Source organism: Phyllosticta capitalensis (genome assembly GCF_038381095.1).
Source record: "Phyllosticta capitalensis strain CBS 128856 chromosome Unknown BKA78scaffold_10, whole genome shotgun sequence".
NCBI lineage: Eukaryota > Fungi > Ascomycota > Dothideomycetes > Botryosphaeriales > Phyllostictaceae > Phyllosticta > Phyllosticta capitalensis.
The window spans coordinates 1,728,884-1,755,181 of record NW_027117448.1 but is presented as its reverse complement, the minus strand read 5'-3'; the positions used below and the strand labels follow the sequence as shown (position 1 = coordinate 1,755,181).

The following is a 26,298-nucleotide window of genomic DNA, read 5'->3' as shown; positions in this document are numbered from 1 at the left end:
CAAACAAAAAATCCCGATCCGACCCCAGCGAGACGTCACGACCTACCCTGACCGGACCCTCCAATGACGTACTTACGCCAGCGATCGCGATGCTCACCGGTACCCAAATCGCCAGCGTGGATACGGTGGAGAGAAGTGTCGACACCGTTGGCAGCGTAAAGTTCCATGTTGCCCGTATGCGGACAACGGGACGGTCGCCCGCGGCCCACGATTGCTACGACGGGTAGTTGGTGAGCAGGCGAGGTGGGCTGAAGGGTCAATCGTCCATCATCACCATCGACTCCTCATCACGCGTTGCCAAGTCGGGCAGTTGAAGCAGCACGTCTCGTGTTGATATTCTCTGCCTTCCTTGATTTGTCTGCGAGCGCTTCGCTTACCTCACTGACTGCATCAGCTCCATCGTCAGCATCATCATCATCGTCCTCGAGGACCGTCGTCTCCAGTGCCCGACGTCCCCTCAATCTCCGGCTGGCCATTTCCCACAATTTCCCCGGCCGGGGACCGCAAACTCCGCAACATTGCTCCGCCGGGCAGCCAAGTCATTTCGAAACGTCATCGGACCGAGCGTCGACGTCGCGTGCCAAAGATCCTGCAGCAGGCCTCACTTTCTCGGCGTCAGGCTGTTGTCAGGTCGCTCCACCAGAAAAACTGATGCAAAATCTGTCGGATCCTGACTCTTTGATGGAGACGAAGGAAACGTATTCCCATGGTGGGCGTTGATGTTTTGGGGCCTCGCACGGCGACCGGGCGCCAGCAATTACCAACAGCAACTGGTGGACCAGGCGAGACAAACGACGAGGCCGCACAGGCGTCAAGGCACTACCAAGCAAGGCACCCCGCGCGAAGGCCCTGCCCTGGCCGAACCGACGACACGACGCACCCAGACCAGTAGTTCCGATCCGAGACGCCGTGGATTACCAGAATCGGCAAACCACCGAAGCCAGGTCGCGTCGCCAATTACCACTTCGGGAATGCCAGCACTCGGGAATAGCTTCGCCTTTCGTGTTGAAGTGGTTGCCGACCGGCCGACTTTCGCGGCAACGCATGCGGCAAAAATTTTTCTGAGGCGCGCCACGGCATCTCCCGTTGCAAAACTCTTTGCAAAACGCCGCTACGGTAACCAGTTTCCGTAGGCGCCTGTGCCCGGGCGTTTCGCGCGCGTGACATGGGCGTCCGCGTCTGGAGTGGGTGGGCTCATGGTTGCCAGACACTTCGGAAGAATCGTATCGCGGATGGGCCGAAGGCGGGGATTTTGGGGGAGCTGGGGAGAGGAGAGAACGAAGGGGCAGGCCAGACCGCGCGTGGCCCCATGGCGAAATTGCATGGCACGGCGGAGCAAGCCGAAAAGAGGGAGACGAGGTTCAGAAGGAAGCGGCTCAAGAGGTCACAGGTCGCAAGTCGCAGCAATCAAGCAGGTCACGAACGGCGCCGGGCCCGAAGACGGTGCGCCACGTTTGGGTTTGGGCCGTCGCGTCGCATCGCATTGCATCGCATGGCGAGCAGGGGACAGTTGGGGTGCTGGGGAAGGTCGTTGATGGGGAAGCTTCGGCACTTGACAAGTCTCCTCGCCTCGCCTGGCCTGGCCTGGACGTTTATTCCGGGAGCGAAACACGAACGACAGCCTCGCAAGAGTATCACGGCCGCGTCAGATCAGCAATCACGTCGGAGGGAGTGCGAGGGTCTGATTTGGTGGGAAAGCAAAAGATGGGGGGGTGTGATGGTGGAAGCGAGCGATGATGGGGAATGGGGGCTGTGGTCTGGAGAAGGAGGAGAAGTCTGGAGTCGGCAAACGAACAAACCTGGAGTGCAGGCTCTGCTCTCGTTCGACGGTGGAACGTGGTGGGATCCTCCTCCACCCCCCTTTTTTCTTCCCAGGACGACGACTCTCCACTTTTCGCAGGCCTTTCTGTCTCTCTCCGCCATTTCTCCGTGGACCGGCGCTGCAAGTCGTGTGGGGCCCTGGGTTGCATTGGATTGCGGAGGGACCAGGGCCTCCAACTCAACGGCAGACACACTGGATTTTTGCTGGGCCTTGCGGCGGAACAAGTGGGCAAGGCAAGACTTTTTGGCAGTCGTTTTACGGCTGTCAAAGGTGTTGCAAGTTTCGAGGTTTCTTGGGCAAGCAGAGAAGAAGTGAACGACTGAGAGATCGGGCCGGGCAGCAGGAACACTTTGGCGGCGGCACAGACGTTGATGGGGAAAACTCCGTCGAGTTGCAGCGCAGCGCAGACGGCAGGGTGGTTTTCGCGCGGAGCAAGTTGACCATGGCGATACGTGGTGTGAGCTTCTCGAAGCGTCGGCTGTGGGTTGGGGGCGGCAAGGCGAGCGGTCAAGAGAGAAAAAATTGTCTGGGCGCCATCATTGGTGCTTGACTTTCTTCAGCCACTGATGCCAATGGCGCTGGGTGTGGCGCCGGACAGTTTTAGTCAGCCAATCCAGGTTTTCCTCTCCAACGGCGCGGACCGGCACGCTCTCCCATGGAATCAGGGGCGGCAACGACAACAACATCAACAACGACGACGACCAAAAAACAGCCTCGAAGGATTTTCCAATGTTGCCACAAGCCAGCGAATGCGTTGTCTTGTGCGCAGCACAGGTATGTGGTCGACATGAGCTGCTCGCGGCGTCGGGCCTTTCCCTTGGCTCCGGCTCCCTGTAAGTGATTTTCGCATGACCCTGGTCCCAGGCCCTCCCCCTCCCTGTCGCCTTGCCCATTCTGGAAGAGACGACCAGAAACCGCCACTCTTCCGCCAAAAAAATGATGACGACCAGAGAAAATTTCGGAGCCGGTGTTTGCTGCGAGGGTTGCGTTATCTGATTGTTCATCATCACGACCGTCATACTCATCACTGGTCATCCAGTCGGCTTGTGTCGAGGCCGAAGGCGGTGAATCCAGGGACCAAGGGACCCAGGGACGACTGAGGGATTGTTCACTATTCACTGTTCAGTGTCACTGTTCAGCCTTGCCGAGTTCAGTTGAAGACAACACTGATGAGAAAGAATACAGAAGTCTACCTCTTACTGTGCTGCACTGATGTTGATGCGTTGTCCTCGTTCGTCTTCGATAGTGGCTCGCACGGCCATCACGGGAGCATCAGCCAAGCGCGCCGGTCCAGCGATAGCTCCCACAACTATACCATCAAACAACCAAACATCAACGTCGCTCTCCCGCATCCCGCACTATCGACTGTATCAGGCATGCTTGCTGGCCATTGACTGGCTGCTGAGTTTAGGACATGTCGGTCGGAGAGGAGGGTGCCCCGGTGGCATGCTTTCGGGGCTCGTGGGCGCTTTCTCGGCTGCCCGCGGTCATTGTGGGTCTCAACCATTTTTCTGCCGCTTTGCCCGTGAGCGACCTCTGCCTGGCCCCCCTCGCCCTCGCAGCCCACACTCCTCAGGTAGCATCCCCCACCGACACGCCATGGAGCCGGTTGGAGGCCCGGCATCTGGAGATGTCTGCACGCCCCGTGACGGGCCCTGCCCCGTCGGACGACATCATCCTCCCCAGTCGTCCCATCCTTGGATTTGTTCCTGTCCCATCCCTCTATAAAACCCAGCCTCTTCCCCGGCTGCCCACCATCCCTCACTCCCCTCACCACTTGACCCCTTTTACCATTCCACCATGGGCTTCTTCAGCAAGAACGAGCCGACCCACGAAGCGGACCCGGAGAAGCACACCTCCGAGGCTACCACCCCCAATGACTCTCCTACCAGAAACGCCTCGCGGGAGGTCGAGCAGCCTACCGGCAGGGTTCCTGCCATTTCGATCCTGCTAGGTGCCATCGCCTCGGTTGGTGGCTTCATGTTCGGTTACGAGTCTGGTCAAATCTCTGGTTTCATGCAAGAAACCGACTTCATCGCCCGCTTCGGCCAGAACGGTTCCTTTAGCAACGCTCGCCAGGGTACCATTGTCGGTCTGCTTTGCATTGGTACCCTGCTTGGTTGTCTCATCTCTGCTCCCGTGGCCGACCGCATTGGCCGCAAGCTTTCCATCTCCTTCTGGGCCTTTTTCTACATTGTCGGTGTCATCATCGAAATCACCTCGGACACCAAGTGGTACCAGTTCGCCATTGGCCGTCTTGTTGCTGGTTTCGGTATCGGTTCGCTCTCGACTTGCGTTCCCATGTACCAGTCTGAGTCGATTCCCCGCCGCATCCGTGGTGCCGTCGTCTCTTCCTATCAGCTGTTTATTACGCTCGGTATCTGGACCGCCTACATGGTAAGTTGAAGGAGAGTGCGACGGAGAAGGCTCTCGCTGACTTTTCAGATCAACTATGGAACCCACAAGGACTACTCCAACAGCGCCCAGTGGCGTATTCCCAACGGTCTCTCCGCCCTGTGGGCCATTCTTCTTGGCTCTACCATCCTCTTCATGCCCGAGTCTCCTCGCTGGGCATACCGCATGGGACGTGTCGACGAGGCCCGCCTCCAGATGGCCCGTCTGAACGGCTGCGACCCCGACTCCGCCCTCATCAACCAGGAAATCGACGACATTGAGGAGAAGCTCCAGGCCGAGCGCGCCGGCGGTCACCACCCGTGGTACGAAATCTTCACCGGTCCTCGCATGCTCTACCGCACTCTGCTCGGAATGGTCCTCCAGGCCGGCCAGCAGCTCACCGGTGCCAACTTCTTCTTCTACTACGGCACGACCATTTTCGCGCAGACCGGTCTCAAGGACTCTTTCGTCACGTCCATCATTCTCGGAACTGTCAACGTCGTCGCCACGATTGCTGGTCTCTGGATTGTTGAGAACTGCGGTCGCCGCAAGGCCCTCATGGCCGGTGCCGCCTGGGCCTTTATGTGCTTCATGATCTACTCGTTCGTCGGTCACTTCATTCTCACCGAGGGTGATGGCTCGAACACGCAGGCTGCTGGTGCTGTCATGATCGTGTTTACTTGCCTGTTCATTTGCGCTTTTGCGACCACCGTAAGTCGACCCCTCCTCGACCCCCCTTTTTTCAACCACCCCCCTCCCCAACCCATTACACTCTTCTTTTTCGACAAGTACATGCATACTCAATGGCTCTTGCCACTGGGAATCGATTGTCGCTTCTTTTCCGGTCAAAATGAGCCGAAATACCCAAAAATCGCCCCCTGAGCCCCCCTGACCCCTAAAAACACTTCCTACACTTATAAACCACCCCAAATGATGACCTAGATGCTAACAATTCATAGTGGGGTCCACTCGTATGGGCAATCGTTGGAGAGCTGTATCCTGCTCGTTACCGTGCTATTTGCATGGCCCTGGCGACCGCCAGCAACTGGTTGTTCAACTTTTTGATCTCCTTTTTCTCCCCCTACATCACCGAAGCGATCGACTACCTGTACGGTCTGGTGTTCGGCGGCTGCTGCTTGGCCCTCTTCTTCATCGTCTACTTCTTTATGATCGAGACCAAGGACCGCTCGCTCGAGGAAATCGACACCATGTACGTCCTGCACGTCAACCCCATCACCAGCGCCAAGTGGGACAGCAGCAGCCTGCGCCAGGACGGAGCCCCCAACACCGACAACCTCTACCTTACCGAGGGCGGCCGTGGTATCCGCAAGGACCCCGAGGCTGTTGGCGGTGTCCGCGGCCGCAGTGTCCACCAGGAGGAGGCCCTGCCCGAACCCAAGGACATTGAGTCGACCCAGGCATAGATTGATGTTGAACGAGTGACGGGGAGAGCGCAAGAGGGAGTTGGCGCGCAGTGGGTGTAATGTTTCTCTCTACTCGCATCGATATCCGCTTTTTTTCACTTTTCTATTTTTTCTTACTGCATAGTCTGGTGTTTTAATTTGGCGGATGGGGAGCATGTTTTCTATACTTTTTTTTTTGGGATCGGACGATGGAACGACGAAGAATCGACGAAGGACGTTCTTTTGCGTCGGTCGCATCATGGATGCCACCGACCGAGTATAGTGTACCATACCACCACAAGGGGATGGATGGAAGAGGAAGAGGTGACGGGGAAGAAGCAGAGGAAGACAAAAAAGCGAAGAGACGAATCAAATCAAATCAAAGAACAATCCCAAAAAATCACTCCAAAGACTCTTGTCCAGAGCCTGGTGGCAAATTTTGTGGTGGCACATATGCGGCGAATATTCGCAGCACGTCTGTCGGGGAAATTTTCGGCTCAGGGAATGGTCAGCCGGAGCACATTCAAACATCCACGCCGGTTTCTTGTGTGTACCACGAGTTTTGCCACCAAATTTCAGTCTCTATTTGGTTTTGTGTACAAACCATGGACCACTGACTGACAACTTCAGCAGACGAGTAGTGTTGCGACCAACTTCGTGTCACTCCTTCAGCATCGAAATCAACCTGGCGATCGGCAAGTCGGCTCAGCTCAATTCAGCTTCTCGCGTTGATCAGTGAGTTGGTTCATTGACTGCCAATACCCAACTTCTCGTCTCTACTGTGCAACTGCAACAACAATCGTCCATCTCTTCTCTCCACCCATCCCTCCACACGCGCTTGTTCCGTCTTCCATCTCTCCAACGCACCTCCTGTCGAAGACCTTCCGCATTCAGCTTCTCAGCAGGTACCCCAAAGTCGTCACTAAAACGCCCTGCATTAGCTGGCGCTTTAGACAATGCAGGAGCCCACCACGTGCTAGTTTTGGCACCACGTGGCCTGGTAGGTACCAGAGCATGTGTCTAGTTGGATGTAGTGCATCAAAGGTAACTACGGCGATTGAGCAAGTTCTCTTGCAGGTAGGTAGGTGGTGGGGTTGAGATTGTGCCTCCGACATTTCCCGGTTTCTACCACGCTCTTTGCACGATAGCACATCATGCGTGGTACTAGCTGAACTCGCAATTGGTTGTGTACAAGCGGGCACAAAACGTACGCACAGCGGAGAAACCGCCGCTCGAAGGGCTTACTCGTTCCCGGACTGCCTGTCCATGCTTACATACATGACTTCCCCGCAAACCGGAGCACCACACACGCCTTCTCGTTTGATTCTTAAGTGACCGACGTTGGACAGGCAGGGGATGGCAAAAGTCGAGAAAATTGAAAACAAACAACTCGCCCGGGTGGCTTTTGGCAGCGTCCGTTGCCCGATTTCGACCAAGTCAATGTCACGTCGACTGATTGGTGGATTATGGACCACGATGGACTGGGTCATATTGCGCTCTGAATGCGTGGACTGATGAAGAGAAAAGATCGACAATTGAAGTGCGTTGAGAAAAGTATTGCATGTGGCTAAAATATGCTTATCTGGTGATCGAGAAGAATGGAAAAGAAGTTTTCATGTGCGTCTGATGCAGAGAGGGGGGAGCGAAGAGAAGTGACGGACCGGTGACAATCGAATATCGCCAGGGTACATGCCATCTCAAGGCGCGCACATGGTGCTCTAAGGATCGGAGCGCGTCGGGGCGTAATGCACATGTCATGGTTCTACCATGTGTGGATGGACGCGTGAGTACTGTGTAGACACGCCCTACCTCGTTTTCTGGCTCCTGTCCGTTTTCTGCGCGGAGATGGAGATAGTGGAGATTTCTTGATGCATCATTGCATGTGGGATACTGCACACACACTGCATTTCAGCAAAGATGAGAATGGAGAGGTGCTGCTTCTGTTCGATCTTCTTCCTCCGCTTCTACAACCTCTTTCTGCTCTGCTTATGGAGGTGATTGCTGAGGTGCTTGAACCATCAACACCTGGCTTGTCTCTTCTCCTTCACCTTCCAATCATCTAATTTGCGCTGCGGGCGTACCGCGCTGCAGCGCATTCAATTCCTCCTCCGCCGCTCAACCAGCATCTTTTGCGACCGGCACATCATGATCTCGCTCCCAAACGCCTTACCATCACTGAATCCTTTCGTCGCAAATCTTCCCGACCCAGAATCTTCTGGCGCGCGACGGCACCGCAGCACACTCTCGTCACTTCTACTCTCTTCAACGAGACCTGAGGTTTTACGGCCACACTTAGTCAGGGTCTGGCCTTGAAAGGAATCCAGCCCTGCCCAGGTGCGTGACCCGATACGCCTCTTACTGAAATCCTGAACTTGCATCTGATCCTGACGAGATCAAAACTGCTCAAAAACCAGAGTTGCTCTGTTGGCAAGATTCGGAAGGCGACGAGAACCGTAAGATGAAGCGGTTCTAGGAGAACTGCACGAAGTTTGGCGCGTCAGATTGAAATGGCACGCGTAGGATGGAAGACCAATGGCGCATGAACCTCCCTAGTCGTGCGGTCATCTGTTACCTCTTCGACTCTTGCGCTGGAGATTGAGAGTTTCAAAATTGAAAAGCAAAGTCGTCTGCTGGCATTACGAAGATGCCCATGAACAAGAAGAGTCGCTCAAAGTACCGTGCCTTTGATTGAAATGGTGATGGAAAGAGACGCGGATTCGAGTATGTTGCATAACAGACTAAATAACCGCAACGGCCGTTCCTCCGTGGTTCCTGCAGCTGGCAAACGAAGGACGCAATTTTTTGCCGGTCAGATTCAAAGCAAGGTGGAGCTTCGGACGCAGTGTAAAGTTGGATTGCGGACAGACAGACGGATAGACACAAGTCGCAACGATTGGAGGAATTCAAGCTACCACAAGCAGAAGGGACCCGGAAAGTAAACAGACAGACACAAATTCCTGCCTGGACTGCACAGAAAAGATTTCTCGGAAAGATACCAAACGCAGAACAACCAAACCAAAGCAATGCAGAGCAACCTAAAGCTTGATAGCAGCTCGTGGAGACATCAAGGACGTTCCATGAAGGCATGGATTCGTGAGTGCGTATTGTAAATACCGTGCAAGGCCTGGCAGTGAAAGACATTGTCTGAGGCTGCGGGGTCGCACTTTTCTGCTGCTACTCAATCCACCGGTCCCTAGATAAGCAATGGTTGGACACAACAGCATGTAGATGAGTGCTCATCATCATGACGTTCAATGACATTACCATCGTGTATAGGACTACGCTATGCTATACTGCGCTTACTCTAAAAGGTCTCAGAGACGAAAGAAGGAAAGGAAAGACCAGGAAGGCAAGCGGCGTGGACAGAAAAGCCGACTAATTACTTGCTCCCGTGACCAGCTACTCGGCACAAAGGCTCAAAAAAAGACGCAAACTCGGAATCAAAGACAGAGACAGCAACATCCCCTGTTTGGAGTCCGCTTAGTTCCGATACGGCTGATGTCCACCGCTGCCGTCATGGTGCTCGCGCTCGCGCTCCACGCCCTGCGCGTGCTCCAACGCAGCCGCCGCCTGGTAGCCGTCGCCGTTGGAAAGGTGGCCGGGCTGGTCTTGCTGGTCTTGCCGGTGCTGCATCGAGGGATCGTATGAAAAGTCGTCTGGTGCGGTCGATGCCGCAGCGTATATATTGTGGTGATCTGTGGGCGGGGGAAGATGCCGCTGGTGCTGCGGATGCGTATGTTGCGATTGTCGTCGCTGTTGTTGGTGATGAGGATAAGCGGAGTGTTGGTGTCGAGGGTGGGTTTGCTGATGCTCTTGCCATGGCGCACCCCGTGCGAACGTCGCCTCCATTGCGGCCATGCGCGCCTGCGCTTGCGTCTGTCCCGAATCCACCCCGTCAATCTCCATGTCCATATCCACGGCAACGTGCATGCCCGCCGCTGCGTACTGGGTCTGCTGCTCCAGCCCCATCATCTGCGGCGGCACCCACGAGCCAGCCCTGTTGGCAAACGGATTGAACTGATCGTGCGACGTCTGCCACATGAGATTTCCCCAAGTAGGATCGGGGTGAATCTCCCACGGCTCCGCAGGAGCGGCGTCGAAGTGGGATTGATCTTGGAAGAGATCGAGGGTCGCGGCGGACATCGATGTCTGGGCGTGGTTCTGTTGTTGAACATGGTGCTGCGGCCAGGAATCCAAGTTGCACTGCTGCGTCATCTGGCGTCGGTGCGTCATATGCGCCGATATCTGATCGAGCGAGACGCCGTGCTGGTCCCGATGGATCTGGCCAAAGTAGCCCGCCGATTCTGACATCACCGTTTGGTAGTGCTGGCTATGCGACTCTGAATGTTCTCCCGACTGGCTCTGCCACATTGACGGCCGCGGCGTCTGGAGCGGCGAGTCGTCACCCTCCGACTCCGGCTTGGTAAAGACCATTTCAGCAAACGCGTGGATCTTGCTGTCTTTGGAAGACGCAAAGCCGCGCAGCTGCACGCGAATCTGCTCGCACGCGCCGCGGGCTGTGGCGTTGCCCATGTCGGACATTTTCTCCAGCCACTTGATGAGTTTTTTCAACACTGCCAGAATGGAGTCGCGGTCGGCTTTGGGTTCCGTCATGTGGTAGAGCTCAAAGGCCAGCTCGAGCATGAAGACAGTTATCGCCTGCATGAGGTGGTGGACGATGCACCACCATGGGCCGTTGCGGTAAAGCCAAAGGACGTCGGGGTCGTCATCTGGGAGGAGATCGGCCATGCTTCTAGCAGCTTTGACGCACTCTCGCGATCGTTCGTTGTTTACTACTTTGGAGTCAGGGCCAATGTTCTTGATTCGTAGGTCGATGCGGCACAAGCAGGGTCGGTTGAGCAGAATCTTGGTGCTGTAGAAGGAGAATCCAAGCAAAGTCCTCTCGCGATGAGTAGCAGGCGAAGTGCTGAAACAGAATTGGTAGTGCGACGGAAGATTCCTGTACCATTGGTCCAGTTCCTCGCTGAGCGCGATGATGGCATTGCGGGCTGTTTCCCAGGATTCCGTCACAGTTGCCGCAGAGTACAGTTTGACAAAGACTTTTTGCGCAATGATGGCGAGTAGGATGTGATGGCGGAAGCAAGTCGTCATTGAGACGTCTTGAAGACCATTCGTTAGATTTCCATCTTGGTCATCAAGATTCATTCGATGCAAGGCTGGCGAGACATTATCCTCCTCGACTGGATCCGGAACCGGTACAGATGCGAACAAGTGATTGATGGTCGGCGGACGTCCAGTAATTTCACAGAGGACGTGATCCAGACGATAGAGGGACCACCACACGCGCACTCGCTTCTCTTTTTGGGCAGGCGGGAGGGAGGGCGTCTCGGATCTCAGATGAAGCCCGAGAGCGACGGCATGGCGACAAGCAGAGCCAACCATGACCCAGGCGCTGCATCAACGTCAGGAACACAGTCGACGGCATCAAATCATCAGAGAAAAAAATGTAGAATACCGGCTCACCTGGCCAATGGCCAAGTAGTAAAACGAAATCAGGGCAAGCACCTGAATTCCCTGAATGTCTGGGTGTTCCAGCAACGTTTCCCCATTAAAGCCGAGGTGTCGCGCTCGAGTGTAGTAGATGAGGTGGTCGCGGTCGTCACCTCTCCAAGGCGCTTCGGCAAGGTGCGAAAACCTGGCTCCAATAGCAAAGACGAGATTCAAAATGGCCCGCCATTTGGCCGGCAGACTTTCTGGATTGTGAGAGCCAAGATACATTTGGAACTGGCCCATAAAATCCGACTTGCTCAACGCGGGAAACATGCACTGTACATGCTCCATGTAGCTCTCGCACATGTTGGTGGCCATTTCGGCAGGTGGCAGTTCATCCTTGTCGACATTGGACAGCAACAGGACGTCTTCAGAGTCGACGTGATAGTTGTAGTCCGAAACCTTGTCTTTGGGTCGGGTCCCTGGCGCGTGACGTCGTCTGTCTGCTTCCAGGCGGTCCTTTTTCGCTCTTTCGCTGTCCCCCGCCTTGCCCCAAGCATTTTGTCCCTCGCACTCGTCCACCGTGTGCGAATTCTGCACGTGGGCGAGCCTTTGAGCCCAAGCAACGTCCGACACTTTGCCAATGAAGCCAGTGGCCCGCGTCTGTTCGGTCTGGTTCAAGTCCTCGCCAACTAGGTCGACTGACTGTTGCGAACCGACGTCGGCAGATACCAAGGCCTCTGCGTTCTGTGTCTGCTCGATGCCGGGCGAGCGCGATCGCGGCCGCTTGTTGCTTGCTGGAGCGCCGACTGTGAGAAGGCGCTTTTGCGAGGCCGTCGAGGCTATGGAAAGATCATCTTCTGGGACCTGGGGGTTTGATTCGGTCAGTGGCTACGTCGAAGCATATGTCTGGAACATTCTGACAAGTTTCCACCGTGGCAGCCTACCTCGGACTCGAGCGCCTTGATCCTCGAGCGCATGTCTGCAGGCAAATGGACACTTGTCGAAAGGTCGCGAAGGAGCTGCAACATGCGGTCACCGCGCTCCAGGCCCCTGGGAGCGTCAGCTTGGGGATCAAATGGCCAGACGGGCCGGGCTAACATCTCACTTCTTGTGGCGCTCTCGCTTCCCGTCATTGTAGACGCAAGGCAGTTGGAGTTGGTCACAGTGGTCACAGGTGGGCTGCCTTCCGCTGCACTTGATCTTTCGCGAACGACATTCGGCGCATGCCTTTGCAGTCCTCTTCTTGTCGGTCGCAGCAGGAGGTGTGTGTACTCGATGTCGCAAGGGGGGTATCGCGACCTTGGCGGAGGACGAGGGAGGAGGACCCATGCTGACTGAAGAAGGGCTCCCATTGCCGACCTGGCTTGTTCCACGGCCGGTGACGGTGTTGCGTGAAGGTGTGCTGACCGGGGAGGCGGCCGAGCTCCGTAAAGACTCTTCACTGATGGATAGAACCCGATGCGGCGGCATGGTCGAAGATTAAGGCAGAGGCCTGCTCAAAATGAGGCTGTGAGCCGATTCTTGAAGTCGCTTTCGGCCATCTCACCTTTTGACTGGCGTGGACAGTCCCTAGGCCATGAATCAAGGGCGACGGCTGGTGGGACGAGTTGGACAAGCGGTTGAATCAACCACTTGTCCGACGGGTGGGTTGTTGTTAGAGAGGAAAGAGACAGCTGCCACGATGACGGCTTTCTGGGCAAAGTCTGCAGATTCCAAGCAAGCCCTGAAGAACAACATGGGAGATGTGGATCTGGGTGCTCACGTGGCGCCGACGACGCGGAACAAGCAAGCGACGAAATTTGGCCAGTCTGTGGCGAAGGAACCAGGTTTGACGCAACCCATCGAGTAGATTCAAAAGTATCGACGGGGCCAACCTGTTGTGGGATATGCGAGCTGTGAGATGAGGCTCAGGTTGGTGGCACGGGGACGCGGGCATTGCTCCGGACTAGGCCGTGGGCGGCCATGGCTGAGACTTGACGACAAAGACTGCTCATGTTGGTGATGATGGCGGTTGCAGACGTCGTCCAGACCATGATGCCGCAAAAAAGATGTCGAGTGTAGCGCAGAGCCTCTTCCTTGGGCTTTCGTGCGTTTGGGCGCCTTTGGTTCGGGTACGAGACGCCGGAACAAGGTCCGACGGTTGCCATTAGTCACGTCACATGATCGGGGGGACTACCATTATACACCAATTACCATTCAAAGCCATCTATTCGACTCGAGTTCATCGGTTCTTTTCCATCATGAAATTCATCGGGATTGAATAGTTTCTCTTCCAAGTTTTCGTGGCTCGTCTGAACTACCAATGCAACCATAACCCACGCCATACGAAAACATGTACATTGCAACTGTATTCAATCCAATCCTACTCTGATCCACCTTTGACCACTCTCGGCATCTCCATCTCCACTCCAATCTAATCAATTCCTCCAACACCTTGCCAAGCCATCATCTGCCCAAATTCGGTCACTATACAGCACACGTCGTCTAAACCTCGGCCCGGCCTCAACTACCGAGACATAACGACAACCGATGCCGACCTGACTGACGCCGGACCGCGCAATCATCCACATCACCATCAAAGCATCAAAAGAAATCATATCCAAACGAAAAGAGCAAGGAAGGAATCACCATGGAACAACCTGCGCCATCCCCGACGCCGGCGGCAGCCGAATCGCAATACTTCAGCCTCAACCCGCCTCCCGCCAACCTATCGAACCACCTAACGCTGGCCCGCGCCTTCATCGAGCGTCATGCCTCCGAAGGTCGAAGTGTCGCTCTCGTCACTTCAGGTGGTACCACGGTCCCTCTCGAAGAGCAGACCGTCCGGTTCATCGACAACTTCAGCGCCGGCACGCGCGGTGCCACGAGCGCCGAGTACTTTCTGCAACAAGGCTACGCCGTCATCTATCTTCATCGCCAGTTCAGTCTGCTGCCGTACAGTCGGCACTACAGCCATGACAAGCGCTCCTTCCTGGACTTCATGGCCGAGGATCCGGCGACGGGGACCGTTGTCGTGGACGAGGAGCATCAAGCCAAAATGCTGCGCGTGCTGCGGCAGTACGCCGAGGTCAAGCGTGCCAACACGCTGCTCATCCTAAGTTTCGTCAACATCACCGACTACCTGTGGGAGCTGCGCGAGGTGGCCAAGCTGATGCGTCCGCTGGGCGCAAACGCGCTATTCTACCTGGCGGCTGCCGTGTCGGATTTCTTTGTCCCTAAGGACCGCATGGTCGAGCACAAGATCCAGTCGGCGGAGGAATTCTCCTCATCCGCATCCAACGGCGGCGCCGCCTCTTCCAAGCCGCCCCCTGCCGCCCGCACACAGGGCAAATCGCTCATCATTGATCTGGAACCGGTCCCCAAGTTCCTGAAGCAGCTCGTCGACGGCTGGGCGCCCGAAGCCATGATTGTGTCATTCAAGCTGGAGACAGATCCCGCCATGCTGGTGCGCAAGGCCGTGTACGCGCTGCACCGCTACCACCACCATCTTGTCATTGGCAATTTGCTCAGCACGCGCAAGTGGGAAGTCGTGTTTGTGAGCGCCGAGGACGACGATGAAGATGATCTCAGAGGTGATGCGAAGAGTACGGCTGAGAAGTGGATCCGCGTGCCTCGCAGTCGGCGCGCGCGTAGCGCGTCGGGCATTGAGTCGTTGGTGGGCAAGGCGGCGGGACGCGGGTTGCTGCCGAGTCGGAATGGAGGCGAATTGGGAGCTGACCCCGATGCTGCATCTGGAGCTGATGACGAGGAAGCGCTGCGGCAGCAGTTTGTTGAGGAAAAGAGCGTCGACGCACAGACAGACTTTGGGACCGGAGAGCCGTCGGTCGAGATTGAAAGTCTGATTGTGCCTGAGATAGCAGCGATGCATGGGCGGTTGATTGAGAAGGCGAAGGCGAGGGCAGAGAGAAGGTAGGAGTGGAAAGTGCGGATGGGCAGGGGTAGGGGGTAAGGGGAAGCAGCGAGGGGCGGACACGGAGGTAAGTCAGTTTATCTGCTGAGCATGCAAGCGGAGCAGAAAAGAGAAGAGGCGAGAAAAGCGCAGAAACTGCAGGCTACCCTCTTGCATATCCATTTACGACTGGTTGCTGTTAGCATTCCACTTCGCCAAAGTGCAGGATCTCGCATCGGACGGGATCAAATCATTGACAGCCAAAGCCACTAGTTAAGTGAGTAGTGTCCGTTGCTTGGGATCTGGAATGCAGCCGCAAGTCAATACAAACACTTCCAATCCACGTCCTACCACAACCGCGCTGCACCCCCTCTCCCATCTAATCCACGCCCCAGACGCCCAAGACATCTCTGCCTCCTTCAACACGACCATCTGCCCTCCCCTTCCTCAGCTGCAGCTTCTTGACGCGCCGAACCAACAGCCCGACAGCCAAGGGTCCAATAATCGTGCACAGCATGATGGCCCACGTGGCAACGAGGAAGATCTCATCGGAGAAGATGCCCTTGCTCTGCGCGACTGACGAAATCAAGAAACCAATTTCGCCCCGTGCTACCATGGCGCTGCCGATAATGGCGGCTGGGTAGAGCGAGACGGGTTTTGCGGCGTCCGGGGACGAGTTGCGCGTGGAGGCAGTAACGGCGGCGTCGGCGATGGGAGTGGGCGATGATGATGAGGGTGCTGCGTTTTTGGTAATGGATACATCTGCTGGAGCCGGTGCTTTGGAGCTTCGTGCTGCGCCGCCCTGGGGCCTAGCAGTGCTCGCTGTTGCAGGCTGCTTGTCCTGATTCTTCGTCTTTGCCTTTGATTGAGCATCATCGCGGGACGACGACACCCCCACGAGGTGCGGCACTGACGACCAGCGGAGCTTGCTTTGCCGAAGACGCTCGACGAGTTGCGTCGAGACCGAGAAGCGGACGAGCCAGAGACCACAGGCTAGCTTGCCCAGCAGCATGAGCAGCGTGTAAATGACGCCACGCCAGATGACCGGACCTGCGAACATTCGGGAAATGGGGATGGAGAAGCCGACAGAGGCCTACGAGGACTGTTAGCGTATGGGGTCGGTATTGTGATTTCTGAGATTCTTACGAAGAAGAGTGGCTTTAGTATCCTTTCGACGGCCTGCTGGTAGTAATGCTCATACACTGCGGAACCTGTGGGGTGGGACGACGAAGCGCAGCTCACGCCTTCCGCGATTTCAACGTTGCCAGGAGTTGAGAGGGGAGCTTGGTCCTCAGTATGCGAGACATCCTTTCGTTTAGACCTTTTGACAGGGTGGTGTGGAATTTCGGTGTCCCACCAGCTAATACACGCCCCGGCAATGTAGGCTGTGAAGAGGTTCGAGGTTCCCGCGAAAGATCCGCCTGCCACGAGCGCAAAAAGAATGGCTGTATGAATGGCAAAAGGGGTGTGCTGGTGGGACAGCATTTTCTCAAGCATTCCATTCGGCTCCTTTTCTCGGCGCCTGTTCAAGAACACAGTAGCAGGCTTGACAATGAAGCGGCAAACTAGCGGCGTGAGCACGGCAAAAGCCAATGAGACAAACACAGGTCGAATGACGGTTGTCGCATCGAAAGACGAAGAAGATCCGCCGAGGTTCGAAATCACCTGGACCATGACCAATCCGACGACATCATCCATCATGGCAGCGCTCGTGAGAACCACGCCAAGCCGTGATCTGGTCAGACCGCTCGTACTTAGTACAGTAAAGGTAGTGCCTAAGCTCGTCGAGCATAGTGCTGCGCCTGCTGCGAACGCCTGCAGTGGAGTAGCGCCGACCAAGTCTTGAAGGATAAATGAGAGGCCGATTGGAAGGCCAATGCCGGTGATGGCCACGGCAACGGAGAGGAGGAGATTTGCCTTGAGCGATGCAAACGCTGTCGAGAGACCGCCTTTCTGAGTCAGGATCAACCATTTACAGAGTCTGGAAAGGAGAAGCACCTTCATAGACAAGTAGAATCAGGCCGAGGTATCCAAGCTGGACGATGGCCTCCTCCGTTGACTCCCCGAGCCATTTTCCACCAGGAGTACCCCATGCTACGCCGATGAAGATCTGACCGAGCAGGCCGCAGTAGAGGGTATTGTTAACGATGACATTGATGAGATTGAGAATGACGAGAAACGATGACTGGGTAAGAATGGTGACGATGCCAGGTTCGTGGTACGGCAGCGAGGCAGCCATGATAGCTTCTGAGGCTGGCCGTCACATTCAGTCAGCAGCAATTATGGTCGCACTTTCAGGCCCAGCGGAAGAGCCTGTTGATGCGTACTCAACGGTGCTATCGGACAAAAGAATGGCGGAGAGAAGTGCCCAGAAAGGGTGACGTCAGGGGTTTATCCGTCTCGCTTCCAAATGCGGTCAAGTGCGATCTCGCTTACAACCTTCTCTTGACAGCAGGCTCGTCTTCCATCAACACCACCAACGCAAATGCTGTGCATCAATTGCAAGCGTACTCAGCAAGTTGAGACAAGCTGAACTTCCACGAGTAAAAGTCCCGCTTCTTAGACGCCGCCTCGATGCGTCGAACCTGGACCAAATGCCATCGGACCTCGCGCTTTGGAGACGAACCTCCATGTTCAAAGAGTCGAAACTAAAGTCACTTACGTCAATGGAGATATCAATGTCCTTCAAGCTTGCGCCTACTCCTCATGGCAGTCATGAGAGTGGACTTAGCCTCAGGGTCACTGTCTCACTCAGCTAACGCGTTTCAATCGTCAACTCGGTGTCGGGGCCCTCACGGCATCAACGGGCACTAGAATATCCGTCGCAGATCCGGCCTCAGATCCGCCCCGCTGTACTCCAGTCTGTCGATCCGTTCATTCGAATGTTTTGCGTTGCAAGAGAAAATTGGTTCAAAAAGGCTGCTTGCCATCAGATAAGCATGCGGCACGGAATCCTTCCTCTCGTCTACAACTTGGCGGCTGACGCTTGAGACTGCTACTCACACAGAGAGGCTGACAAAACGACACAATCGCTTGATGATGCGCACTTTCCATGACATGGCATGTTTCCAAAGCAATACCGACAACATGTTTTCCCAAGCCGACCGAATGCCCTCGGATGAGAAATCGGCCGCGGTCTTCCACTCGGAGTGGTTGGAAATCAAGGACTTGATCCTCGGGCGAGGCATCTGACCATGACTACGTTGAGCGGCATGAATTCCAGTCCCAAATCATGTTGCCAAGAACAGCTCCTGTCTCGAAACCAGTCTTGACTACGGATTCGGCGGGTGTGGCAGGCTGTGCCGGTCCAGTTTCGCGAAACGAAGCTCGAGGCTTCAGACATAAGGGTCGTCGCCCGCCCACTGCCGCCTGCCGGGACGCTCGCGCGGACACGACCTCATTCTAGTCCATACATCCACCACCGGCTTCTGCATCGCCCTGTTCGGCATCTCCAGTTCAAGGTCTCCATCATGTCAATCTCGCAGAATTTCGCCGACAGCTACGTTGCGTTCGAGTCGCTGCGTGCGGCCGCCAAAGACAAGGAAAGACACCATGGAGAGACGATGGCCATCATTGCTGGCGAGTTTGACAAGTACACGGTTTGGGCCGACAAATCTGGCGCGGCGCGCTCCGGCAAGGACTTTCGACTTTCGCTGGACTACCAGTTGCGAGAGGCATCTTTCTACAAGGACCAGGTCGTCAAACTGTTGCAGAATCTTCAAGAAAATACGGAAAAGGCTCTCTCCATGCTGTCGGATGAGCAAAAGAATGAGAATGATGGCCAGGTCACCGACCCTGATGCTCCAAATCAAAGAGACAGGAAAGCCGACGAGCCGTTAAAGGAGCAAGAAAAGAACGTTTCGCAAAAAGATGAAGTCGTTGATGGGGCGACCAAACAGGAGACGGAAAACACGGTCGAAGATGTGCCAAATACTGAAAAGCTCAGCTCGGATTTTTGGAAGTTGATGAGCTCGATCAATACTACCATCACAACGCTGGAAAAGGTCCCCGTGCGCAACCGAAATTCAATCAACGAGGTCAAGGATGATGAGCTCGAAGGTGGAATCGCTCGCGAACACTTTGACATCTTACATGTGAGGGACAAATTGCCAGACAAGAACCTTGATCCCAAAGTTATCACACGTCTGGGGAAGATGATTACGCGTCGACGGCAGCTGCTTTTGTCGCTCAGAAGTCGACGCGACGAGTTTCGGATGAGCGTCTCAACTTCTGATGCCTCCGTGCCGAGCCTGCAAAAAGTCACCGTCCTGGACGCTCCTCCCAACACTGCGGCTACGGAGAACTTTGAAGAGCAGGGCGACAAGCGCGACAAACCACTTCCCAATATTCGGGACAGCGTTTTGTATGCTGCCTCTGAGCATGATTCCATATCCCAAGGCTCGACACCAGAGGGGAAATCAAATGGCGGGCAACCTCCTCAAATACCGCCCCGACCAAGAAACTCGGCTGGACTGGGAATGACGCGGTTCGAGTGCAAGTATTGCTTCATGACCCCGTATATCCCGTCTGACACTGCATGGAAGTGAGTGCTCCTTGCCAAAAATTTGGAAACAGACTGATTGTCGACAGAAATCACATACTCCGCGACCTCCAGCCCTACGTCTGTACATTTCCGTCATGCAGCCTCGTCGACCGCGTTTTCGAAAACCGCGACGCTTGGTGGGAGCACGAGATTTCGCATCATCGGTCGCAATTCTACTGCAACACGCCGGGCCACGCTCGTTATCGTGACCAGGCCACCTTCCAAGTCCACATGCGGGAGGAACACGATGCGGAACTCGTCCAAGATAAGCTGTTGGCGCGATTCCGTCGCCCAATCAAGGGCCAAGGTGGCAGGTGCAACCTTTGTTCACTTGAGACGCGCGATCTGAAACGACATGTTGCCCGGCATTTGGAGCAACTAGCGCTTTTTTCCATCCCGCGCTCAGACTTTGACGAAGGTGATGCCGCCAGGACAGCAGTCTTAAAGAGGCAATCTGCGGAAAAGGGGGCAAAATCATCACCAAAGACAAGACGAGAAATCAAGGCCAAATCTGCGAGTGCGGAGGAAAAGGTGGAGTCAATGCTTGATGAAATGAGTAAGGCAAAAAGTCTAGAAGAGACCAGCGACGATGACAGCACTACAACTGGCACCCGAAGCACTTTTGGACCATCGCCGAAAGATACAGCAACAACGCAATCGCTATTCAGGAGATCAGAGTCACGAGGCGATTCTCCTATCCCCGTGCCCATCAACAACCCGTACAGGAGAGTGGGAGTGCTCATGTTTACTTGGTCTGACCCAAGACCATCTATATCTGTACGATTGCCACTCCCAAAACACGAGCCTTGCTAACAGACTTAGTTTTTCGACCTTGAATACACCTTTCGCTGCCGTTACCATTTCGACGTGCGTGTCGAGGAAATTCCAACCGATGGCGACGTATCACAATACTTTACGCGGGGCGTCAGCGACCTCATCCGCGACTTTAGTGGGCGCTCAGATCTCATGATCATCTACTACGCTGGTCGCGCACGCTTCCTCAGCCGGTCGCAAGACCTTGAGTTTCGCAGCAATCGGGACTTTTTCGAATTCGACCAACCGTGTGCGTCCATGTCGTGGAAGCTGATTGAAAGCAAACTGCTGGCAGACAATGCCGTCAAGAGCGATGTGCTCGCGGTGCTCGAAGACAGCGCAGCGATAGATTTTGCGAGCGGGAACGAAATCAGCCAGATCTTGGAAACGCCAGATGTACGTGCTGCGTCGGCCGCTTCGTCTTCTGCGTCCTCGGACAACTCGGGAGAAGAAAAGAGAGACAGGTGCTTCCAGTTCTTGACGATGCGGCGGACGACGCCGTATCCACAAGCTTCTTTTACCGAGTCAATGAATCAGGTCTTGCTGGATTCGACGTCTGGAATCGATGCCTCTGATCTAGCATACCACATGACCCTTCAGAATGAACACGGCCACTCGACGCGGAATCCTTGTTACGTGTTCCACCGGCTGAACCCCCCTGGACGGGACATTGCCATAGCGCCATTGCCAGGGCCAAAAGAGGTTGACGAGCCAACATTGTCCGACGCAAATAAATCCGCAGGCAATGAACAAAAAGGAAATGGGAAAAAGGCACAGGCCGAGGCAGAAGTTGAAACTGAAGCAGACGGAGATGTAGACACGGCACCAGCATCTCCGGCGCCCAGCACCATGTCTGTGAGCAACCACCCGCTCGTCCTAATGGCGAAGAAGGTGACGCTCAAGCCTTTCGTATGGCCCGCCCAGTTCAACCCCTATTCCACTGAATATGTTAGCGCCCCTCGCACGAACCGTGACCGCTTACTTGTGCCCGAGTCGGCGTCTAGAAGCTCGCCATCGCCAATCGCTCGCGGCAACACAAGTGATGACCGCGACGCTGCGGGCCCGGTCGTCGAAAGAAAGCACTTTTCCTTGCTGCATCCACGCTTCCCGTTTCGCCATCAGCGAGACCAACGAGATCAGCAGGAACGAAAACAAGATATTCGGGCGCAGCAATTCCAATCTTTTACGTTTGATCAACTCCCACCATCGCGGCAAGACCCGACTCCGTCAAAGCGAAGGCTCCCTCGCCGCCGCAAGCCGAATGCGTCGGTCAGCGACAACAACCTCGACCTTCCCTCCACCCTGTCTCTTTCGCTGTCTCTATCTTTACCCACGCCTACACTCTCTCTCCCCGCACCGGCTGTCCCTCCAAATCTTGGCCTGAGTACCTACGACAGATACGAAGATGACGACAACGCCGCTCCTGGGCCAACAATTGAGAGAAGACGGCCATCATCAGCTGTCCTCACCCGGCGCAACACCATTGCCTCGACTCATTTCTTCAACGGCGGCTTATACGCCCCTCAACAGCCGCGTCGCCTCTCCCGTAGCACATACGACCACATGCGCAGCGCAAGTCAGAGCCACATCCAATCCCAACCCCAGTCCCGGACACTCACGCTCAATCCACGCAATACGGACACGCGCTCTATCATCCTCGACAGCGACGTTGCCTACCCGTACGGCGGCGTAGGCGTAGGCGGCGGCTACGTGGTCGAAGAAGACGCCGAGCTGGACTTCGAAGCCGACGCAGCGCCCGCGCCCCAGATTCCAACGCTCATCCAGCGGCCGCCGAAGCGCTCGTCGTCCCGCTCATCACTACACATGCTGACGAATCACGGCTCCTTTTCGCGGCGACGCCCGCTCACGGCCAGCGGTAGCACGCCGTCGCTGGCGAGCACCGTGGCCAACATGCTCGGCCCTGCTCCTGGCCCCATCTACAGTCCTGCGCCAAAGTCGAAGGACACGGGAACCGCAAACAACATGATGATGGCGGCTGGCCCTGTAGCGCTTCTCAGCCAAGCCAGTCTTGCAGCCATGTCGACCTCGCCAAGTCCTCAGGCGCCAAAGAAGGAGAAGGAGCCGCAGAGCTTGAAGCGCGCCGCCTCCATGTCGTTTCGTCATTCGCTGTCGCTTCGCCGCTCGATCACGGGGAGTCTGCGGCGGTCGGCCACGTTGATTGGGGTCGTGAGTGGTGTTGGCAGCAGTGTTGAGAGCACGCCGACAAAAGCTCCTCCTGTCTTGCCATCGTCTCCGCTGGCCGCCACTCCTGCTGTTAAACAGACAGAGATAGAACCTCGCCGTGTAGACACTGATGCCTTGGCGGACGCCGGAGATGAGCCCAGTGCCACCAAGACTATTGAAAAATCCGATTCTTCAGAACATTTCAGCACTCCCTCCGAAGGAATACTGGCGACGTCCCAGCCCCCACCAACGACACTACCCACACAATCGCGCCCTCCTCCCTCCCCCAAACCTGAACGCATCAGCGTCATCGCGCCCCTCCCGAACATCCCCTCCTTCCCCATCTTTGCGTCTTCCTCGCGCACCGACCTTGCCTCCATCCCTCTACCTCCAGCGCCCGTTGATGACGGGACCTACGTCGCAGGCGGTACATTGCGGCGGTCGCCGTGGGGATCTATGCGGCGCGGGCGGTCGCTGCGGCGGTCGATTTCAGGGCTGTTTAGCGCGGGGAGTGCTGATGCGAGGGGAGCGGGTGGCAAGGTGAGGGGTGAGAAAGGGGAGGGAGCGGAGGGAGGCGCTGGCGAGGGGGCAGATGGAGAGAAGAAGCAGACACAGAGGCGTGCGAAGAGCTTGAGTCGACCGAGCACGGCGTCAGCAACGATGACGGCGCAGAAGGATGGCGGGACCCCCGACGACGCGCTCAAAGGCGGCAGCAGAGACTCTGGCGTCCTGATGGAGAGCAGTGGGAACCGCAGTGGAGGTGGAGGGACCACGGGCACAGAGGACAGCGTGGCTGGTGGGAGTGGTGGTGCTGCTTCTCCGCTGGAGCAGAAAACCAAGCCCGAAGCTGCTGGCGTCAGTGAGATGGAGAAGAAGGCAAAGAAAAAGCGGAGTCGCGCCGAACTATGGGCAGGGTTCAGAGCAGGTGTGAGTCGACGGTTAGCTTAGCTTGTGATTTCAGGGGGATAAGGGCGTCTACATACGTGTGACCTGCACGACAGGAAGCGGGCGTCTGTCGCAGTTCTTGGTGGTTTGTTTGCCCATCCGTCCTGATATTTCTGTCTTTCCCTTCTTCTGGATGTCTGGCTGGGCTTTGTCGATCTGTCTGACTTGTTCAACTCAGCTCAATTCCTGACGGCAATAATGAGAGAGTAAGCGAGAATTACAGTACCACGGTGGGTGAAGAAAGAAATTGCTAATCTGGGAATCTCTTTCACCAAGTTAAACTCGCAGAGATGTGGAGTCCTCAAGCGCTTGGTGCCTCTAATATAGAGATTTTTTCTCTTGATGGGTATTCATAGGGAGCATTCAAGCGCTTGCGTCTGAAGGTGCGACGGCAACATGAAGTTGGGCCTAGGTTGAATTTCTTTCCTCACCTACTGTGGTACCTTTCCTACCGTCTGACTCGTGTCTTTTGACATGTCATGTCCAGAGCTCGCGTCGAAAGCGTGCATGCACGTCGGCATCGACACAACATCTATCAGCAAGAAACCAGCACGCATAAATCTGCTCGATCAAGCGGGACAAATCAGTTTGTGAACTTCTCATAGCCTCTTACTTTGACTCTGAGCTCACACAGCTGGATACCGAGTTACCAATTCCAAGTCAAACGGACTTCAAACACAGCCGCCGGTTACTCCAAACCAGGACATGGACGTCGTAGGATCGATCGTTCCCAAGTCAGAAAAGAGCCATGGATGTCCGAAAGCAGTGCTGAGGCTCAACCCCTGAGCTAGCAATCGTGGTTAGGTCTGAAGATGGTCGCAGAGGACAAGATGGTTGCAGGGGAACAGGCCAGAACAAAGTCAGCGGTGTTCATCATCTGGACTGAGATGGAGACTGGAAAGCTAAGAGACCGGAAGGACTGCGGCTTTGATTGACGCACTTGACGCAATAGTCACGCCTGTCACATCACGCGGCTGCCTTTGGCGCACCCCACTCACGTGGTCTCCTTTCCAGTCAACGACACGCAGGGGTATAAAAGCCGTGTTCCCTTCCCTGACTTCTTCTTCTTCAAGACAGCCAGCCGCCCGGCACTTTGAACTGATCGAAGTCGCCACATGGCTACAAATCCACCATCGCAGACGTGATTACTCTTTTCTGGTTCCCAGGGTGTTGCCCCCTGAATTTGAGCTGAAGTAGATTTTAAGTTTTCGCGTCTGGTAGCAAGAAGCTGGAACCGTTGTTGTCAGCCGCTATTCTTGCTGATACTGTTCACCATCATTGTTTGTGTGTGAAGGGTGGGCGCTCCTTGCTACTTGCAGTTTTTGGACGCGAGGCGCAAGTGCACCCGACAGGCCTTCCAACTCCAAGTACTGGATCGTGCAAAACATGGGCGCCAGACCACCGCAGTGCCTTGTTTGCAAGTCGATGTGCGTCTTTCCACAGCTCACACAAAAGGCCGCTGCGCATGTCGAGCAGATACAAGGACGGAGTGGGCAATGGTTTTATAGCCTTATTTCCAAGCACATGATCCATGTTGGCCAAAATGTGCGGTGCCGTGGATATAAAAACTCACTGCTTCTGTCCTCTTTCTTCCATTCATCACACCGAGAGGACTGTCTGATGCATATCGTCATCTCCCCCTTCCCACTTCGGGTTTTTTTTGGAGAGACGAACATCTATCTAGTTGGTGGCTTGTCTGTTCGCGGGGAAGTGGATTTTGCTCGAAACTTCTGCATCGACAACACACAGGATACGATGCTGCATGCCATCATTTCTGAAACATGCTGAACATGATTTTCTTGTTCTTGAAGTGTGAGTTGTATCTCGGTTGAGACTTTTGCGCAACCAGAGCTCAGCTCACCGCGGAAACAGCAGCGGTCCAGCGCGAAAGTGTCCAAAATCGTGTACCAAACCTCCACAGTCAGAGGGTGATTTGGCTGTGATATTCCCAATGAGCAGTAAAATTGCTTTGAAAAAGTCATTGGTGTCAGGAATGAGAGTATATTGGGCACATTTTATACTCCTCCGCCCCCGGAAGTGATCATGTGGCGAGCAGTCGAGTCAGCAGTGAATGTTGTCTCGCCGGGGGGTTGTCAGGTATAAATGCTTCTGCTTCTCCCTTCAAGATGGATCTACAAGCCTATTGCCCCCAATGACCAGGGCGAGAGTTTCGGCAACAAAGGCAATGAGAACTGTCGGGACGTCCCAGTTCCCATCATCTACTTGTTGCTCCCTGTCTCTGCCGGCTGACTTCCAAATCACTCACTTCCTTCGCATTCCCTGTCTGCCCATCTCATACAAGATCAATCACAGTGGAAATGATGCTCTCCATCATTGCATCTCTTTGAAGGGCAGTCTCATCAGGCATACTTAAATTCATTTTTAGTCTCAATCCTAGTTTCTTGCGTCTCCGCTGGAACGTCACGAGAAACCCGAAGAGCAAGCAGTCATTGGTCTTGGAAATGGCCGATCTTTCCAAAAGCCAGAAGGTGCACTTTGCGCCCGTCACGCTGGGAAGTTCGCGCGGTTTTATACTCTTCAGTTCCCTGGCACACGTGAGCAGACTTCGTTCAGGGGCTAGGCTTCAGGAGTCGTCATCCACACTTGTCTGCGTGCGCCTCGCAAGGTTTCTACCGGCGAAAACAAATCATGGGACTCGAACGAGTGGAAGGCATGACCGGACTTGCATGTTGGCGCCATTTTCCAGGGATGTTAGTCTTCACCGTGTTCATGCATTGACGCCGTCTCTTGTTGATTGCTAAGGAGGTATCGTCAGCAGATCGCACTAATCGTTCAAATGCAGGTTGTGAGAGAAGGCCTAGGTCAAACTTTTGTGACGGTGGCTTTTCAG

At 55.3% G+C, this 26,298-nt stretch overlaps 7 protein-coding genes across 7 annotated transcripts; 4 read left to right on the top strand and 3 right to left on the bottom strand.

Moving 5' to 3' along the window:
* The first annotated feature begins 781 nt into the window (after positions 1–781).
* BKA78DRAFT_36212 (uncharacterized protein) lies at positions 782–2,263 on the top strand. The gene has a single exon (XM_066892455.1). It carries the CDS (start codon positions 1,166–1,168, stop codon positions 2,135–2,137), a length of 972 nt encoding a protein of 323 aa, XP_066740801.1. The 5' UTR covers positions 782–1,165; the 3' UTR covers positions 2,138–2,263.
* Positions 2,264–2,422: 159 nt separating this feature from the next.
* Positions 2,423–3,174, bottom strand: BKA78DRAFT_299127 (uncharacterized protein; the record flags this gene model as incomplete). Its single annotated transcript, XM_066887007.1, has 2 exons — positions 2,423–2,933; positions 3,023–3,174. 2 exons carry the CDS (start codon positions 3,172–3,174, stop codon positions 2,423–2,425), a joined length of 663 nt encoding a protein of 220 aa, XP_066740800.1.
* Positions 3,175–3,622: 448 nt separating this feature from the next.
* BKA78DRAFT_256360 (uncharacterized protein) lies at positions 3,623–5,640 on the top strand (the record flags this gene model as incomplete). The annotated part of the gene is made up of 3 exons (XM_066885079.1): positions 3,623–4,219; positions 4,268–4,927; positions 5,176–5,640. The coding sequence occupies 3 exons, from the start codon at positions 3,623–3,625 to the stop codon at positions 5,638–5,640; spliced, it is 1,722 nt and encodes a 573-aa protein (XP_066740799.1).
* A 3,153-nt stretch (positions 5,641–8,793) lies between these two features.
* Positions 8,794–12,904, bottom strand: BKA78DRAFT_382833 (fungal-specific transcription factor domain-containing protein). The gene is made up of 5 exons (XM_066893049.1): positions 12,620–12,904; positions 12,179–12,565; positions 12,018–12,123; positions 11,096–11,937; positions 8,794–11,032 (listed from the first exon to the last, which is right to left on the bottom strand). The coding sequence occupies exons 2-5, from the start codon at positions 12,541–12,543 to the stop codon at positions 9,100–9,102; spliced, it is 3,246 nt and encodes a 1,081-aa protein (XP_066740798.1). The 5' UTR covers positions 12,544–12,565; positions 12,620–12,904; the 3' UTR covers positions 8,794–9,099.
* A 408-nt stretch (positions 12,905–13,312) lies between these two features.
* Positions 13,313–15,008, top strand: BKA78DRAFT_324366 (phosphopantothenate-cysteine ligase-like protein). The gene has a single exon (XM_066889280.1). The coding sequence runs from the start codon at positions 13,703–13,705 to the stop codon at positions 14,984–14,986; it is 1,284 nt and encodes a 427-aa protein (XP_066740797.1). The 5' UTR covers positions 13,313–13,702; the 3' UTR covers positions 14,987–15,008.
* On the bottom strand, positions 15,009–17,302 carry BKA78DRAFT_324365 (Sodium/hydrogen exchanger family-domain-containing protein). The gene is made up of 3 exons (XM_066889279.1): positions 16,961–17,302; positions 16,109–16,911; positions 15,009–16,055 (listed from the first exon to the last, which is right to left on the bottom strand). The coding sequence occupies exons 1-3, from the start codon at positions 17,199–17,201 to the stop codon at positions 15,342–15,344; spliced, it is 1,758 nt and encodes a 585-aa protein (XP_066740796.1). The 5' UTR covers positions 17,202–17,302; the 3' UTR covers positions 15,009–15,341.
* Positions 17,303–18,432: 1,130 nt separating this feature from the next.
* On the top strand, positions 18,433–23,708 carry BKA78DRAFT_361144 (uncharacterized protein; the record flags this gene model as incomplete). Its single annotated transcript, XM_066892436.1, has 3 exons — positions 18,433–19,505; positions 19,607–20,282; positions 20,328–23,708. The coding sequence occupies 3 exons, from the start codon at positions 18,433–18,435 to the stop codon at positions 23,448–23,450; spliced, it is 4,872 nt and encodes a 1,623-aa protein (XP_066740795.1). The 3' UTR covers positions 23,451–23,708.
* Between the last annotated feature and the right edge of the window lie 2,590 nt (positions 23,709–26,298).

Bases quoted from the DNA above. Each gene is read 5' to 3' on its own strand.
- BKA78DRAFT_324366 (XM_066889280.1), top strand. From the start codon at position 13,703: ATGGAACAACCTGCGCCATCCCCGACGCCGGCGGCAGCCGAATCGCAA.
- BKA78DRAFT_36212 (XM_066892455.1), top strand. From the start codon at position 1,166: ATGGGCGTCCGCGTCTGGAGTGGGTGGGCTCATGGTTGCCAGACACTT.
- BKA78DRAFT_382833 (XM_066893049.1), bottom strand. From the start codon at position 12,543: ATGCCGCCGCATCGGGTTCTATCCATCAGTGAAGAGTCTTTACGGAGC. The intron at 12,124-12,178 runs GTGAGATGTTAG...TGACGCTCCCAG, and splicing joins AAGCGAGAGCGCCACAAGAA to GGGCCTGGAGCGCGGTGACC. The intron at 11,033-11,095 runs GTATTCTACATT...ACGTTGATGCAG, and splicing joins GCCATTGGCCAGGTGAGCCG to CGCCTGGGTCATGGTTGGCT.
- BKA78DRAFT_324365 (XM_066889279.1), bottom strand. From the start codon at position 17,201: ATGGCTGCCTCGCTGCCGTACCACGAACCTGGCATCGTCACCATTCTT. The intron at 16,912-16,960 runs GTGCTTCTCCTT...TGACTCAGAAAG, and splicing joins GATTCTACTTGTCTATGAAG to GCGGTCTCTCGACAGCGTTT. The intron at 16,056-16,108 runs GTAAGAATCTCA...CAGTCCTCGTAG, and splicing joins TACTAAAGCCACTCTTCTTC to GCCTCTGTCGGCTTCTCCAT.